At 45.8% G+C, this 13219-nt stretch overlaps 2 protein-coding genes across 10 annotated transcripts in view; both read left to right on the top strand.

Moving 5' to 3' along the window:
• Nucleotides 1-9693, top strand: part of OLFML1 (olfactomedin like 1) — a 33455-nt gene extending 23762 nt beyond the window's left edge. For all 3 annotated transcript variants that reach the window (XM_004590119.3, XM_058663450.1, XM_058663451.1), the window contains one exon: nt 6740-9693. In XM_004590119.3, the coding sequence (XP_004590176.2) occupies nt 6740-7530 (791 nt within the window). In that variant the 3' untranslated portion in view covers nt 7531-9693. The remainder of the gene's footprint in view (nt 1-6739) is intronic.
• A 1191-nt stretch (nt 9694-10884) lies between these two features.
• Nucleotides 10885-13219, top strand: part of PPFIBP2 (PPFIA binding protein 2) — a 164003-nt gene continuing 161668 nt past the window's right edge. For 2 of the 7 annotated variants that reach the window (XM_058663443.1, XM_058663447.1), the window contains exon 1: nt 10886-11212. The gene's annotated coding sequence lies outside the window, so the exon portion shown is untranslated. Of the gene's footprint in view, nt 11213-13219 lie in introns of all 7 variants that reach the window. The other 5 variants (XM_058663445.1, XM_058663442.1, XM_058663441.1 and 2 more) reach the window with 4 other exon arrangements.

Raw genomic sequence — 13219 nt, 5'->3', positions numbered from 1 at the left:
TGAGATAATATAAAACAGATATACTTTATCTGAGAGTATACTAAGTGGTCTTAAGGAAAAAAAGGTGCTATAATTCATAATTTTAGGGTGGATGTATTTTCATAGTGTGGTCATGAAAAAGTCCTTAATATGTCACTAAAAATGAGACTCAAAGGGTGAGTGGGGGCCCACTGTGAGATCCAGGAAAAGAGTACTCCAGGCAGAAGAAGTGCAGGCACAGCAGCCCTGAGGCAGACACAGACTTGGCATGCTCACTCGACAGGAAGAAATAAAGTCAATAGAATCGTAACACTGTGATCATTGAGGAGGAGGGTAGAGAATGAAGTCTCAGAGATGGATAGAAGCCATATCATGAAGGTTCTGTAGCCAAGAAAAGGGACTGGGGTTTATTCCAAATGCAGCATAGAAAGGTTTTAGCATGACAGTTATATGATTAATGCTTTTAAACATATCCCTCTGATTTGAGAAATACCAAATGCAGGTAAGCAAGAATAAATGTGAGAATAAAAATGAGACAAATTAGAGACTATTGTGGTGGTATAGGCAGAAGTGATAATGCACAGAATGTGAAGAAAGAGGAAGGGAAAATAGTAAGGTAACTATTTGTATGTGTTAATTAAAGTATAACATAATGTAAAAGTACATTTTGCTATTAGAATTTGCTGAGTTGAAGAGATGGAGGAAAGAAATCAAGGATAATGTATAGTAAAAAATATTCTTTGATGGTTTTGATTTCAAATGGGAAAAGTTGGAATAAAAAGTTTCAGGAGTAAGAGTACAGGTTAAATTTGAAAACATCCAAGAAGGGATATTGAATAGGCAGTTGGAAAAATGAGTTTAGAACTAACTAGGCATTCAGGTAGGGCCTGAAAAAACACACTTGGAATCATCATTGTTTAGAATTGGCATGGTATTCAGAACCATGTGTTACAATGAGGTGTCTTAGAAAGTGATTGTAGTGGAAAAACTTGAGGGGCCAAAGGGTAGAGTAGAGAGAAGATGAGAAGAAACCAGAAGTAGATTCTAAAGGGGTCTGGGGGAATCCATAATGACAGGAAGGAAAATATTAGAGGGATGTCGTGGAAGCAAGAAAGAGTGCTGCTGCTCCCTCCCCGATGACATTGCTCATCCCAAAACAGATGGTGTGATAAAGCAGTCCTAACAGGAAATCCAAAAGCACTCCTTTCCTGAAATGACAAGGAGAAATGAGCTCATCTTGGTCTTTTTTTCCCTCTTGAATTTGGTCAGCATAAGAATTCCAGCATTCCCAGTCAGACTAGCCTAGCATGTAAAGTCCTTATCTTGTACATGCCAGGATCCCATATGGGCACCGGTTCTAATCCCAGCCACCCCGCTTCCCATCCAGCTCCCTGCTTGTGGCCTGGGAAAGCAGTCAAGGACAGCCCAAAGCCTTGGGACCCTGCACCCGCATGGGAGACCTGGAAGAGCCTCCTGGCTCCCGGCTTTGGATCAGTACAACTCTGGCTGTTGCAGTCACTTGGGGAGTGAATCAATGGATTGAAGATCTTCCTCTCCATTTCTGCTTCTCTCTGTAGATCTGACCTTGCAATTAAAATAATAATAAAAAAAAAAAATCCAAGATTCTGGATCCAGCACAATGGCTCAATTGGCTAATCTTCCCTTGAGAAGTGTGAGGATCCCATATTGGTACCAATTTGTGCTCTGACTTTTCAGCTTCTCATCCCTATTTGTAGCCTGGGAAAGCAATGGAGGATGGTTCAATACCTTGGGACCTTATACCCAGATGGCAGACCCAGAAGAAGCTCCTGACTTCAGATCAGCTCAGCTCCAGCTGTTGTAGTCACTTAGGGAGTGAACCAGCAGATGGAAGATTTTTCTCTGTGTCTCTCCTCTCATAAATCTGCCTTTCCAGTAAAAATAAATATATCGTTAAATAAAATTTCAAGATTCTAAGGACCAGGAGAATTGGCTTTCATGTGTCTCCCCATTCTATAGAGCAGAATATACATGCATAAATACAATGTAAAACTGGTAAAATGTAATTTTATGAATAAGTAAAAAAAAAAAAAATGAAACTAGGTTTTGATTAAGAACAGAGTATCTTTACCCTAATCAGAGGAGAAACAGATAGAAGGTCCAGGCAGATAGTGGTGACTCAAAGGGCAAGGAAAAAAAAAATGGAAGTAATCAATATTGTCATGATGCAGAAAGAACAGATAAAATATGGATATCAGGCTTATCTGAATTTTCAGCTAGGAAGTTCTTGGTAATATAATGAAGAGTAGTCTTGTGGAGTTAAAACTAAAGTAAAAGAATGAGAATAAGTAGGGCCCGGTGACATGGCCTAGTGGCTAAAGTCCTCACCTTGAACATGCCAGGATCCCATATGGGCGCTGGTTCTAATCCCGGCAGCACTGTTTCCCATCCAGCTCCCTGCTTGTGGCCTGGGAAAGCAGTTGAGGATGGCCCAAAGCTTTGGGACCCTGCACCCATGTGGGAGACCCAGAAGAGGTTCCTGGTTCCCGGCTTCAGATAGGCATAGCACTGGCCGTTGCAGTCACTTAGGGAGTGAATCATCGGACGGAAGATCTTCCTCTCTCTGTCTCTCCTCCTCTCTGTATATCTGATTTTGTAATAAAAATAAATAAATCTTAAAAAAAAAAGAATGAAAATAAGTAGATTCAGAGAGTGTAAACTGTAGAAACTAACTATAAAGTGATGGAAATAAATAGAAATAATAACAGGTGGCCAGACTGAAGGGGAAATTTTGCCCCTAAAATAGTTAAGACACAAATTAAGAATAAGGAGATAGGGGCCAGCATGATATTCTAGCGGCTATAAAGGTCTCACCTTGTATGTGCCAGGATCCCATATGATACCAGTTCTAATCCCGGTCGCCCCGCTTCCCATCCAGTTCCCTGCTTGTGGCCTGGGAAAGCAGTCAAGGATAGCCCAAAGCCTTGGGATCCTGCACCCTTGTGGGAGACCTGGAAGAGGCTCCTGGCTTCAGATCAGCTCAGCTCCAGTCATTGCAGTCACTTGGGAAGTGAATCAATGAATTGAAGATCTTCCTCTCTGTCCTCCTCTCTGTATATTTGACTTTCCAATAAAAATAAATAAATATTTAAAAAAGAAGAAGAAAGAGATAGTAATGGAAGAGAGACAAAGACAATAAAAAGAGGATAAGCTATTGAGGAATTCTAGAAACCAGACTATCAGAGGAAAAATGAATATATTAATCTTGGCCAAGAGAAGTGGCACAGCTTCTTAAATGTGTGGGAGGACAACAGTGGCAGAAACAACTGAAGAAAAGGTTATAAATGAGACACAGGAAGTGGAGAGAGTCTATCTCTCGAACAGCATTTATTTTCCAAAGGAGTTTTGAGAAATTTGGGGAAGGAAGGATATAAAATAGCTACCATGTAGAAAATGGGGCATCACTATGGAGAGGAATGTGACAGTCAAGGTTCTGCAGTGGTTGATGCTCCTTGTGTGTGGTAGCACCAGCGTGTGTATTATTGAGGGATTTCTTTACTCAGCTCTCCAGAACAGAGATAGATGTTTGAAGGGAGTGAGCACACCAGAGAGTTTTTTTGGGTGTATATTGTGACTTAACTAGATGTTGAAGGGCTGAGGATGTCAGTGAAAGAGCTATTCTAGTGGTCTAAGGCTGATAGGAAAGGCAGTAAAGTCAGAAGAGGGCTGGTAGCCTGGAATAAAGTTGAGGCCAAGGACTGGAGGGCATGAGGGAATGGAAGCAGGAAGGTGATAGAAAAAAAGAGGTGAAATATGTAAGAGAAAGATACTGTTACAAAGAGTAATGCTGACTTTGTAGATTTCTGATATGGAACAGATCAGGATATGGAGAGTTGAGAATATGGCCTTTGGAGGGGATTGTTAAAGTGCTTTGAATATAAGTTTCCAAGGAGCTATAAAGGTAGAAATGCCCTCACACATATGGGGTAGTGTTTTGGAGAAAAACAGCGATTTAGACTAGGAGGAGGTGATAGAATAAGACACAGAGCCTGAGATACAGGGTAAAAAATTGCATGAAGGTGGAAGTCAGTGTCTAAAGTCAATGCGTAACTAGAAAAATCTAAGCCTCTTTTTACTTCCTCTCTCTAGATACCCCCACAAACATTTTTTAAAGGTTTTTAAAATTTATTTATTTATTTATTTTTAAAGATTTATTCATTTTATTACAGCCAGATATACACAGAGGAGGAGAGACAGAGAGGAAGATCTTCCGTCCGATGATTCACTCCCCAAGTGAGCCACAACGGGCCGATGTGCGCCGATCCGAAGCTGGGAACCTGGAACCTCTTCCGGGTCTCCCACACGGGTGCAGTGTCCCAATGCATTGGGCCGTCCTCGACTGCTTTCCCAGGTCACAAGCAGGGAGCTGGATGGGAAGTGGAGCTGCCGGGATTAGAACCGGTGCCCATATGGGATCCCGGGGCTTTCAAGGCGAGGACTTTAGCCACTAGGCCATGTCGCCGGGCCCTAAATTTATTTTTAAAGTCGGAGTTAGAGACAGGGAGAGAGACAGAGAGATCTTCCATCTACTGGTTCATTTCCCAAATGGCCACAGCAGGCAGCACTGGGTCAGAATGATGCCAGAAGCCAGGAGCTTCATCTGTATCTCCCACGTGGGTAGCAAGGGCTAAACATTTGTGTCATCTTCCACTGCCTTTCCAAGGTCTTTAGCAGGAAGCTGGATCAGAAGTAGAGAAGCTGGGATATTTGCATCACAGGCAGTGGCCTTACTCACTATGTCACTATACTGGCTCTGATTAAACCCTATTTGGATTACAAAAATAACTTTCTGTTTCACCTGACTTTGATCTTTCTCCCCTTATATGCAGAGGACTACCAGCTTAACCTTACAAAACAGTCTTGCCAACTTTCATTCCTGCCTAAATCTTTAGTAGTTCCTTACCTGTCTATAGACTAAAATCCAGATTCCTCAATCTTACCTTGAAGATTCCAGGAATAGAGGTGGCTTCAATCTATTCCTTTGTTTTGTTTTGTTTGCATCTATTTTCAGGCACTATCAAATATTTAGCTTGTATTTGCTTAAATTTTAGACTACTTAGAGAGTTCTCCTGAAAATGGTTTTCTTAATTGACTGGAATGTTCTGGCCACTCATCTAGAATATTCAGCTCCATTTGTTCTTTAAGGACTAATTCTAATGTAGATCGCTCCCTGCTTCAAATGACATTTCCATTCTCTGTCCTTCATTTATGGAAATTCCACTTGAATTTTACAGACTAGTTATGTGTCTAATTGTTGGGGTCCGTGCAGTGGATGTGGGGGACACGAGGGTGTGAAGACATTGTTGCATTGTAGGCAGGGCCACAGGGAACTTCCCGCTGAGGCAGGGCCCCGGCGGATATCTACAGCCACCTGGATGCAGCTCCATCTTCCTTTGCATGGATACCGGACCACCCTGTGGAAGAATTCTAATCCGTCCAGGCATTTTTGCTACTGTGTGACTGGCTTTTTACACAATGTGAGCTTGGAGGTTAATGTCAATAATAATGTCTTACAAAAGGGCCTTCTATTACTAGTACTGTCTTGGCTGTCCCCGTTGACCTTATGCTAATCAAGGGACCTGTATTTAGGGTTTCATTCTTTCCTTAATCTTTAGGATCTCCTTTTCTTTGTGATGCAAGATTAAGTTATAGAATAAGAATTGTAGCAGGAACTTCTATTGTTTTGGGTAAAGCAGATGGCAGGGTTGTCCTTAGAAACACCCACTTGACCATGATGTAAAAGTCTGAGCCAGAGTTTGACTGTTTCTGTATAAATAAAGCGGACAGCTTTCCCGCATTGTCCATTACGATCAAGGAATCCTAGTGGTCGTCTCTTTCTTTATTCTTTCTACGTCTCTTCCATGCACCCTTCGTGAGTTCCGAACCCGGGCTGGAGCTGGACTCCGGCATCTAATAAGAAAGAACTATGCTTAATATATCAATGTTTCCCTCCCATTGCACCCTATCTCACCCTCCTCCCCAGGTAAGACACCTAGCCCAAGATTTTATCCTTAGTGAGTATCCAATGTCTGCTAACTAAATGCGTTCAATCATGAATGAATGAGTAGACCTCTTCCACATTCTAGTGTAGTGTTAAGAGCAGAAATCCTTTACTGGAAGATTACCTTCTTAAGGCTTAGGGTTAATGCTGTATTTTTCAAATCTTTGAAACTCAGTACTGTTCCAGGGGCCTCAAAAACTTAAGTACATGGAAGAGAATCATATTGAATCTTAGTAAGTGGAATTGAATCATTCCCAAAATCTGTAGAATGAATAGGGTCTCTGTCACAGCAAACAGCTGTTCACGACCTGAAGTGAATGATGTGTTGACTTACAGAACTGCATCACCACTCTCTTGAGACCCATTCTTTGATTCAGTGTGTGTTATGTCACAAATTATGATTGATCAGTGTATAATAAATTTATTTAAGACACTAGGGAAGAAAACTGTGGGGAAAGGAAGTACAAGAATGAGTTGGCTTATTGATTTTTTTTTAATCTCAAAAAGACAAAATGCATGCATAAGTTGCATTCTTACTCCAGAATTTTCAGAGGTAAACTCTTCTTTATGGATCATCATTTCACAATAAAATTGTGAATATTCACTACCAGTTTAAGAGCTTGAAGGAAAAAGAATTGATTAGACATAGTGAGCCCTCCAAAAAAGCAGACATCTCATGTTCATAAAATAAACTCCCTCCCTTTTCTCCTGTCTGGCCAGGCTGCAACAACATGCTGATGGGAATCAAGTCTCTGAAAATAGTCAAGAAGACTGTGAACGCAGAAGGCGCCTGGATGAAAGACACTGTTGGTGACTCTGCAAAGATATATTTCTTAATTGGATCCAGAAACAGCACTGTTTGGGAATTTGCAAACATGCGTGCATTTATGGAAGACAGCATCAAGCCAGCCCCTCGAAAGCTAATCCTAACACTTGCCTGGCAAGGATCAGGCCAAGTGGTCTACAAAGGTTTTCTTTTTTTCCATAACTCCGGAACTACTAATGAGATTGTCAAATACAACCTGCAGAAGAGGACTGTGGAAGATCGAATGCTGCTCCCAGGAGGGGCTGGCAGAGCACCAGCATACCAGCACAACCCCTCCGTTTACATTGACTTGGCTGTGGATGAGCACGGGCTCTGGGCCATCCACACAGGGCCAGGCACCCAGGGCCATTTGGTTCTCACAAAAATTGACTCTGGACCAATGGGAGTGGAATACTCATGGGACACTCCATGCAAAAGCCAGGATGCTGAAGCCTCGTTCCTCCTGTGTGGGGTTCTCTATGTGGTCTACAGTCCTGGGGGCCAGGGCCCTCATCGCATCACCTGTGTCTATGATCCGCTAGGCACTATCAGTGAAGAGGACCTGCCCAACTTGTTCTTCCCCAGGCGGCCAAGAAGTCACTCTATGATCCATTACAACCCCAGAGATAAGCAGCTGTATGCCTGGAACGAAGGGAACCAGATCATTTACAAACTACAGACGAAGAGAAAGCTGCCTCTGGAGTAACGCATCATCACAGCCTGGCAGGGCAGCGTGCTCAGCTTGGCAGCTGCTGTGTAGGACACTGAGGCCACAGCCCCTACACGATGTAGTATCTCCCTAGTGCTACACAGAACCAGGGTCTGAAAGTCGGAATACATATCCATCCTTTCCCAGATGTCACTGCCGTTGGTGTCTTCCAAGAGCTTAGATAAGATTCTATCACTTGGAATTTTTCAGCAACATCCATTACTCATCCAAGCCTCCTGCCTTTCATGGATTTCCACAGTCTGATGCAATTTCCTTCTAGCGTTTCTTGGTCGCCAGCATTCCCTCTGACGCTGCCCTCCTTCCTGCCACATTGATGACTGTTTGCCACCCTATAATGTTCACTGGCATCTCTCTCCTTTGGCCGTTGCTCAGGCTCATTCCCATGTGTCCAATGCCTGTTGATATTCTCCCCTTTTTACTGCTCCACTAAAGTACTGCTTCTTATGGATGATTAATCTCTATTTTCCCTAGCCCTGTCCTTCTGCCAAGCTAGGTGGATATAATAACATGGTAAAAACATTAACATTTGAATACCATTTTGCAGTTACTAAGTGTTTGCACATCATTTAATTTTCATCTCACCCTTGTAAGACATGCACAGCAAATCTTTATAATTGCCATTTAACGATGAGGAGCATTTAGGTGAGTTATTCAAAGTAACACAACTACGAGATGAAAAAAAAAAAAAACCAGAAAATATTTCCCGATTCACAGTCTTTCCATTGCCCAAGGAAGCATCAAATATGTATGTATGTTCACCCAGCCTTTCATAATCAATGTGTTCATCAGTTCAGCCTAAAAATAACAGGCTGTCTCTCTAGTCAGTTTTCATGTCTGCATTCAACCTGCCAATAGGCCTTTGAAAAGCCACTTCCCCCAGAAAACCTGTGTAAGGGTTAAGATCTCACCTCTAGCCTCATCCTGTCTTACTGCCTATCCCCTGCTTCTCTTTTCTAGCTTTAAATGCAATCAAAATGGCAATAAGCCAATAACCTCATCAGGTTATATTTGTGTCCATACCCTCAGCATAAAAACTTTCAGCGAGCACTGCCTGCGTTGCCTCTCCAGTGAACAGTACCCCCACACCAAGGCCTTTGGTAAATATTATGAAATCTGGAGGAGGGCCAGATCCCAGGCCAGTGGCTGCCACGGCAGGTGTGCCGCGTGGCACAGAGGGCAGTATGCCTCTCCAGAGGGGCTTCTTCAAAGTGTTTCCCACGTGTGTGTCTGTTTCCGCTGAGTGCAGGTCACAAGTGCAGACCGCGGTGCGTGTGTGTGTCTTTGGCAGAGGCCTCTGTCTTTCCAGGTTGGTCACATGAGAGAGGATTTGCTTTGTGTGCTTGCAGCTGTTTTCCCTTCTTTGCCAAGCCCAGGCTGGGACAGGGGAAAGGAAGAAAAGTTCAGTTTTGTTTGTAGCAGCCTGGTGGGAAGAATGGAATCGCTCAACTTATGGATATACATAATTACCTACAGTTCTTAGTACAGTGGCACAGAACGCCCAAGTCCTTTGTGGAATGAGGCACACATGAATAAATGAATGAGCTGGCACCTGCATCTTAGGTTCAGAGACATTACCTACTCCCTAGGTAAAACAACATTATCATTTGTGTGGGTGCCAGGAATGTGGCCTGATTGGGTAAGGGAGATGGAGTGGCGTTATCAACTGGGTAAGTCCTTCCTTGAGAGGCACAGAGAATGCCTGTCATGTACTGTCTGGCTTCTGTCTGTGACAGGCTTTGATTTGACAGTTCTGCAGGGCATACCTGCCCCTGACAATTCACCCTGGTACTGTAAATCCCTACAGCTAGAACTTTCTAGGTTACAGCATCTCCTCCAGGAAGCCCTTGCTAATGTGCCACTCACTCCTGGGGAGTGGGACAGGTCAGCATTGCAGGCTTGAGGGCACCTGCTGGGTCTCTTTCAAGTGAACTTTCAGCTTTGATGTCTCCTGTTGTATTTAAGAATTGACACCTTTGCCACCTGCACCAATTCTTAAAATAAGAATCACCTGATCCTGTTCATGCCCAGACCACACCCCTAAATCATTAAATCAGGACCTCTGGCAGTGGGATCTAGTAATTTTTTTCAAGCCTTCTCAAGTGCAAATAAGCTTGAGTCCACGAGTTAACAAAACTTCCATAAAATAACTGCGTAGCTCTAAGAAAGGCTTGCATTTTCTGGGGGCTGGGACAATACACGAACATCTAGAAACAGCCATGAACTTGTGTGAACCGTGGCAGGCTGGTCTACAAGAGCCTCTGGGCTGCTATTTTAAGGAAGTGAGAACTGAAGAACGTCCTGTTGTAACACAACTCTTGTGGGCCCCAGCCCTCTGCTTGGCCAGCAGCGGCAGTGGCCACGTGTCTCCCATTTGCCAGGGTGGCTCAAGTTGTGTTCACATGGAAAAAAAGTCATCTGGACACGGGCCATTTCAGATCAGGAGGGAAAGTTTGGTTTGAAGGGAAAACAAACAAACAAACAAACAAAAAAACCACAGAGATATGCGGTGGAGTTTGTCAACACTCCAGCTGGGACAGAGAACTGGGAGCCGGTGCTGTGGTGACTTTGCCAGAGCCTGGGGCTGTGCCAAAGTTCTTGGTGTCGCTGCCACCCGAGACCCACAGGAATCTGAACCAGCTGAATTGAGTAGCTGGACCCTGGAGCTCTCCACCTCTCACCCCCCGCAGGATATCCCCCTCGGACGGCTACCAAAAGGGATTCAGGTCACATAGAGGGGTAGGTGCGGACCGGGGCTTCAGGGCGCTGCCCTCCCGGGCTTCAGAATCCATCCCAACAGTGAAATGTCCTCTAGTCTCTCAGGACCGCAATACCCGATTTGGTGCTGGTGGTCTTTGGCTGTTCACCGGACGGCACCAACCACTAGAGGGACCTCCGCACCAGGTTGTGGGGTTCAGGCACTACGGGTCCTAGGGTGACTTCGAGTCTTCCAACCTCCGGGACGGGGGAACCTGAGAGACAAGGAATGAGGCTTGTCCATGGGACTGCACTTGGGCCTGGAAGGATCGCTGCCCGGGGCGGGGGTGCCTCTGACGCTTCTCTCTTCGCAATTCTCAACACAAACCTCCTTCGGGCTTCCTCGCTTTCCTGCCCTTAGTCCCCGCCGGGAGCAGCGCCCAAGGGCTGGAGGAGGCCAGGAGATGAGGAGAAGGAACGCTAAGGAGCCGCCCGGAGCCTCCCTGCGGCGAAAAGCGAGAGAGCGAGCGGAGACGGGACAGCGAGGGGGCGGGGCTCCGGCGAGGGGCGTGGCCTGCCGCGGGAGGCGGGGCTTGGGCCTGGCCTCGCCCACGGGGAGTGGGGTGGGCCCGGCCGCCGGGAACCGGAACGGCGGTGCACGGGCTCCCGCGGGCTGCGGCGGAGCCCGTGAGGTCGGGGGCGTGGCACGGGGCGGTCCCCAGCAGAGGTCCCCGGGGTGGGGGAGCGGGCGCTCCGGGACGAGCCTCCGCGGCTGCCCGCCTCCGTCACGTGGGCGCCGGCCGGGCCGCTGCCGCTCGGTTCGCTGGTTGGTCCGGTGGTTAGTTGGTCAAGGGGCCAGTGGCCTGTGGCTCGGTTCTCCGCTCTCATGTTCCGAGGTGGGAGGGACACGCGAGCCGCCCACACACCTGAGGCGCACGGAGAGGAGCCGCGGCCCCGCACTCAGGTCAGTGGAGTGCCCTCACGCCCCCGGCTTGCCGCGCGGTAGGAACGGGGACATTGCTTTCGGGGAGGAGCTAGAAAACCCCTAAGCCCCAAGAACCGCAGGGGACGTGGAGGACAGAACCTTTTGGGGCCCGGGGAGAATGTCCCAGGCGCGAGCACGGGAACTTTTCTCTGACGAGAAGAATGGGAGGAGGGTGTAACTGGCGTGGATCTGAGGGGAATCCTGCCTCACGCTGCCCGGGCTCCGCAGGCGGTCCGAGCTCCTACAGGTGCCAGGACGACCGGGGAGATGCGCCGCGGTTGGTGCGGGTGTGTCCCGGCCCCGCTGGAGCCGGTGAGCGTTGGCCAAAAGCGGGGAGCCCTCCTTAGCGTAGTAGGACTGTGAGCCCAGGCAAAGCGCTGTTCCACGGGGCATGGGTCGGTTGCTGTGCTCCGGCTGAGGCCAATTCTATACTGTAATTGCAGTATACACGTATTTTACATGCTTTTCAGAAGCTGCAGACACCGAGCCAAAAGTGGGCTGCAAGATGCGATGGCCCTACTGAAAAATCCCCTCGGGACGTCCCAGCCCCCGGCCCATAGTGTTCCCTCAGATGAAAATAAGATTATATTCTCAAATACCAGAACTTCAGTGTTTGCGTAGGATTGAAACAGCGCAGTTTAATCCTCTTAAAAATCTAATTATATTTTTAATTTTATAGCAACTGTTTGGTGTAGCTCCATCTCCCTTTCTGTATTTTGGCTTACTTTATGCCTTTATCATTCTCCTTGCTCCATGCTTCTGTAATTGATTATAGTGCAAATCCAAAGTGTTTCCAAATTTTATGATGTATTTTGTAAAGTTAGATGCTCAGCTACAGTAAAGTAGTTGGCCATATTCATAATTCATCTTCAGCATGTTCTGTCTTTGATTATTATTAGCATATGGAACGTGCTAATTACTGTCTCCTTTAGAAATTATTCCTCTTCAGTTTGAGAGAAAGCCCACGGTTTAAATTCATGTTTAAATGACTTTGAACTGGGAGATGATGGAGATTGACAAGTTTACTGAATTCACCTGTGATTTTCTTACTGTATTTTAATTAATAATATTGCTCTGAAATATAGTAATATGAGATTGGCAGATTTTTTCACTTACTACATTTATCCATGGTTCTCTACTATATTTTAATTAGTAATATTGTTTTGAGATATAGTGATGGGCCAGTTATTCACCTCTCACTATTGGAGAGACGCTGAGTATTGTGGTCTTTAATGGAGTATTTAAGGCAGATGTGCTATGATTTTAAGACTGTGGTGTAAGTTAACGGTAGAAACAGTTATAAAACTCTTAGGTTTCATCTGGACAGGGGAAAATCTGGTGCAGTTTTAAGAGGGGATTGTGTTTGATAGAAGTCAAAGGATTGCTGCTGGGTTTCTCTAGGCAGAGATGGGCAAAAGCATGGCCTGAACTGAAAATTGTGTAGGTGGGTAAACTTGGACTAGCCTTGGGATGTGGCCAGGGGTCTAGTTTGCTTCCTGTGGCCAAGTGGTGGATACTTAAGCTGGTAACAAGGGGGGGACTATTGTGCTTGCAGACCGTGGGAATTAATGATTAGTTTGTGTGTGTGTGTGTGTGTGTGTGTGTGTGTGTTTGAAGATTTATTTACTTTTATTGGAAAGGCAGATTTACAAAGAGAAGGTGAGACAGAGAAAGATCTTCTATCTGCTGGTTCATTCCCTACAAGGTCACAAAAGCCAAAGGTGAGCCAAGCTGAAGGAGTTTCCCACCTGGGTGCAGGGTCCCAAGGCTTTAGGCCATCCTCCGCTGCCCTGCCAGGCCCTAAGCAACAAGCTGGGTAGGAAGCAGAGCGGCTGGGGCAGGGAACTGGAGCCCACATGGGATCCTGGCACCACAGGATGAAGGATTGGCCTGTAGAACCATAGTGCCAGTTCCAACAACTAGTTTTAAGTAGGGAAATTGATGGTTCAGTGATCCTCTCAAAGTCAGTGCTTGGCTCTTGACCCT

This window comes from Ochotona princeps, chromosome 4 (genome assembly GCF_030435755.1).
Source record: "Ochotona princeps isolate mOchPri1 chromosome 4, mOchPri1.hap1, whole genome shotgun sequence".
Classification (NCBI taxonomy): Eukaryota; Metazoa; Chordata; class Mammalia; order Lagomorpha; family Ochotonidae; genus Ochotona; species Ochotona princeps.
Note: the sequence above shows the minus strand (reverse complement) of the source record. Positions and strands in the feature narration are given on the sequence as shown.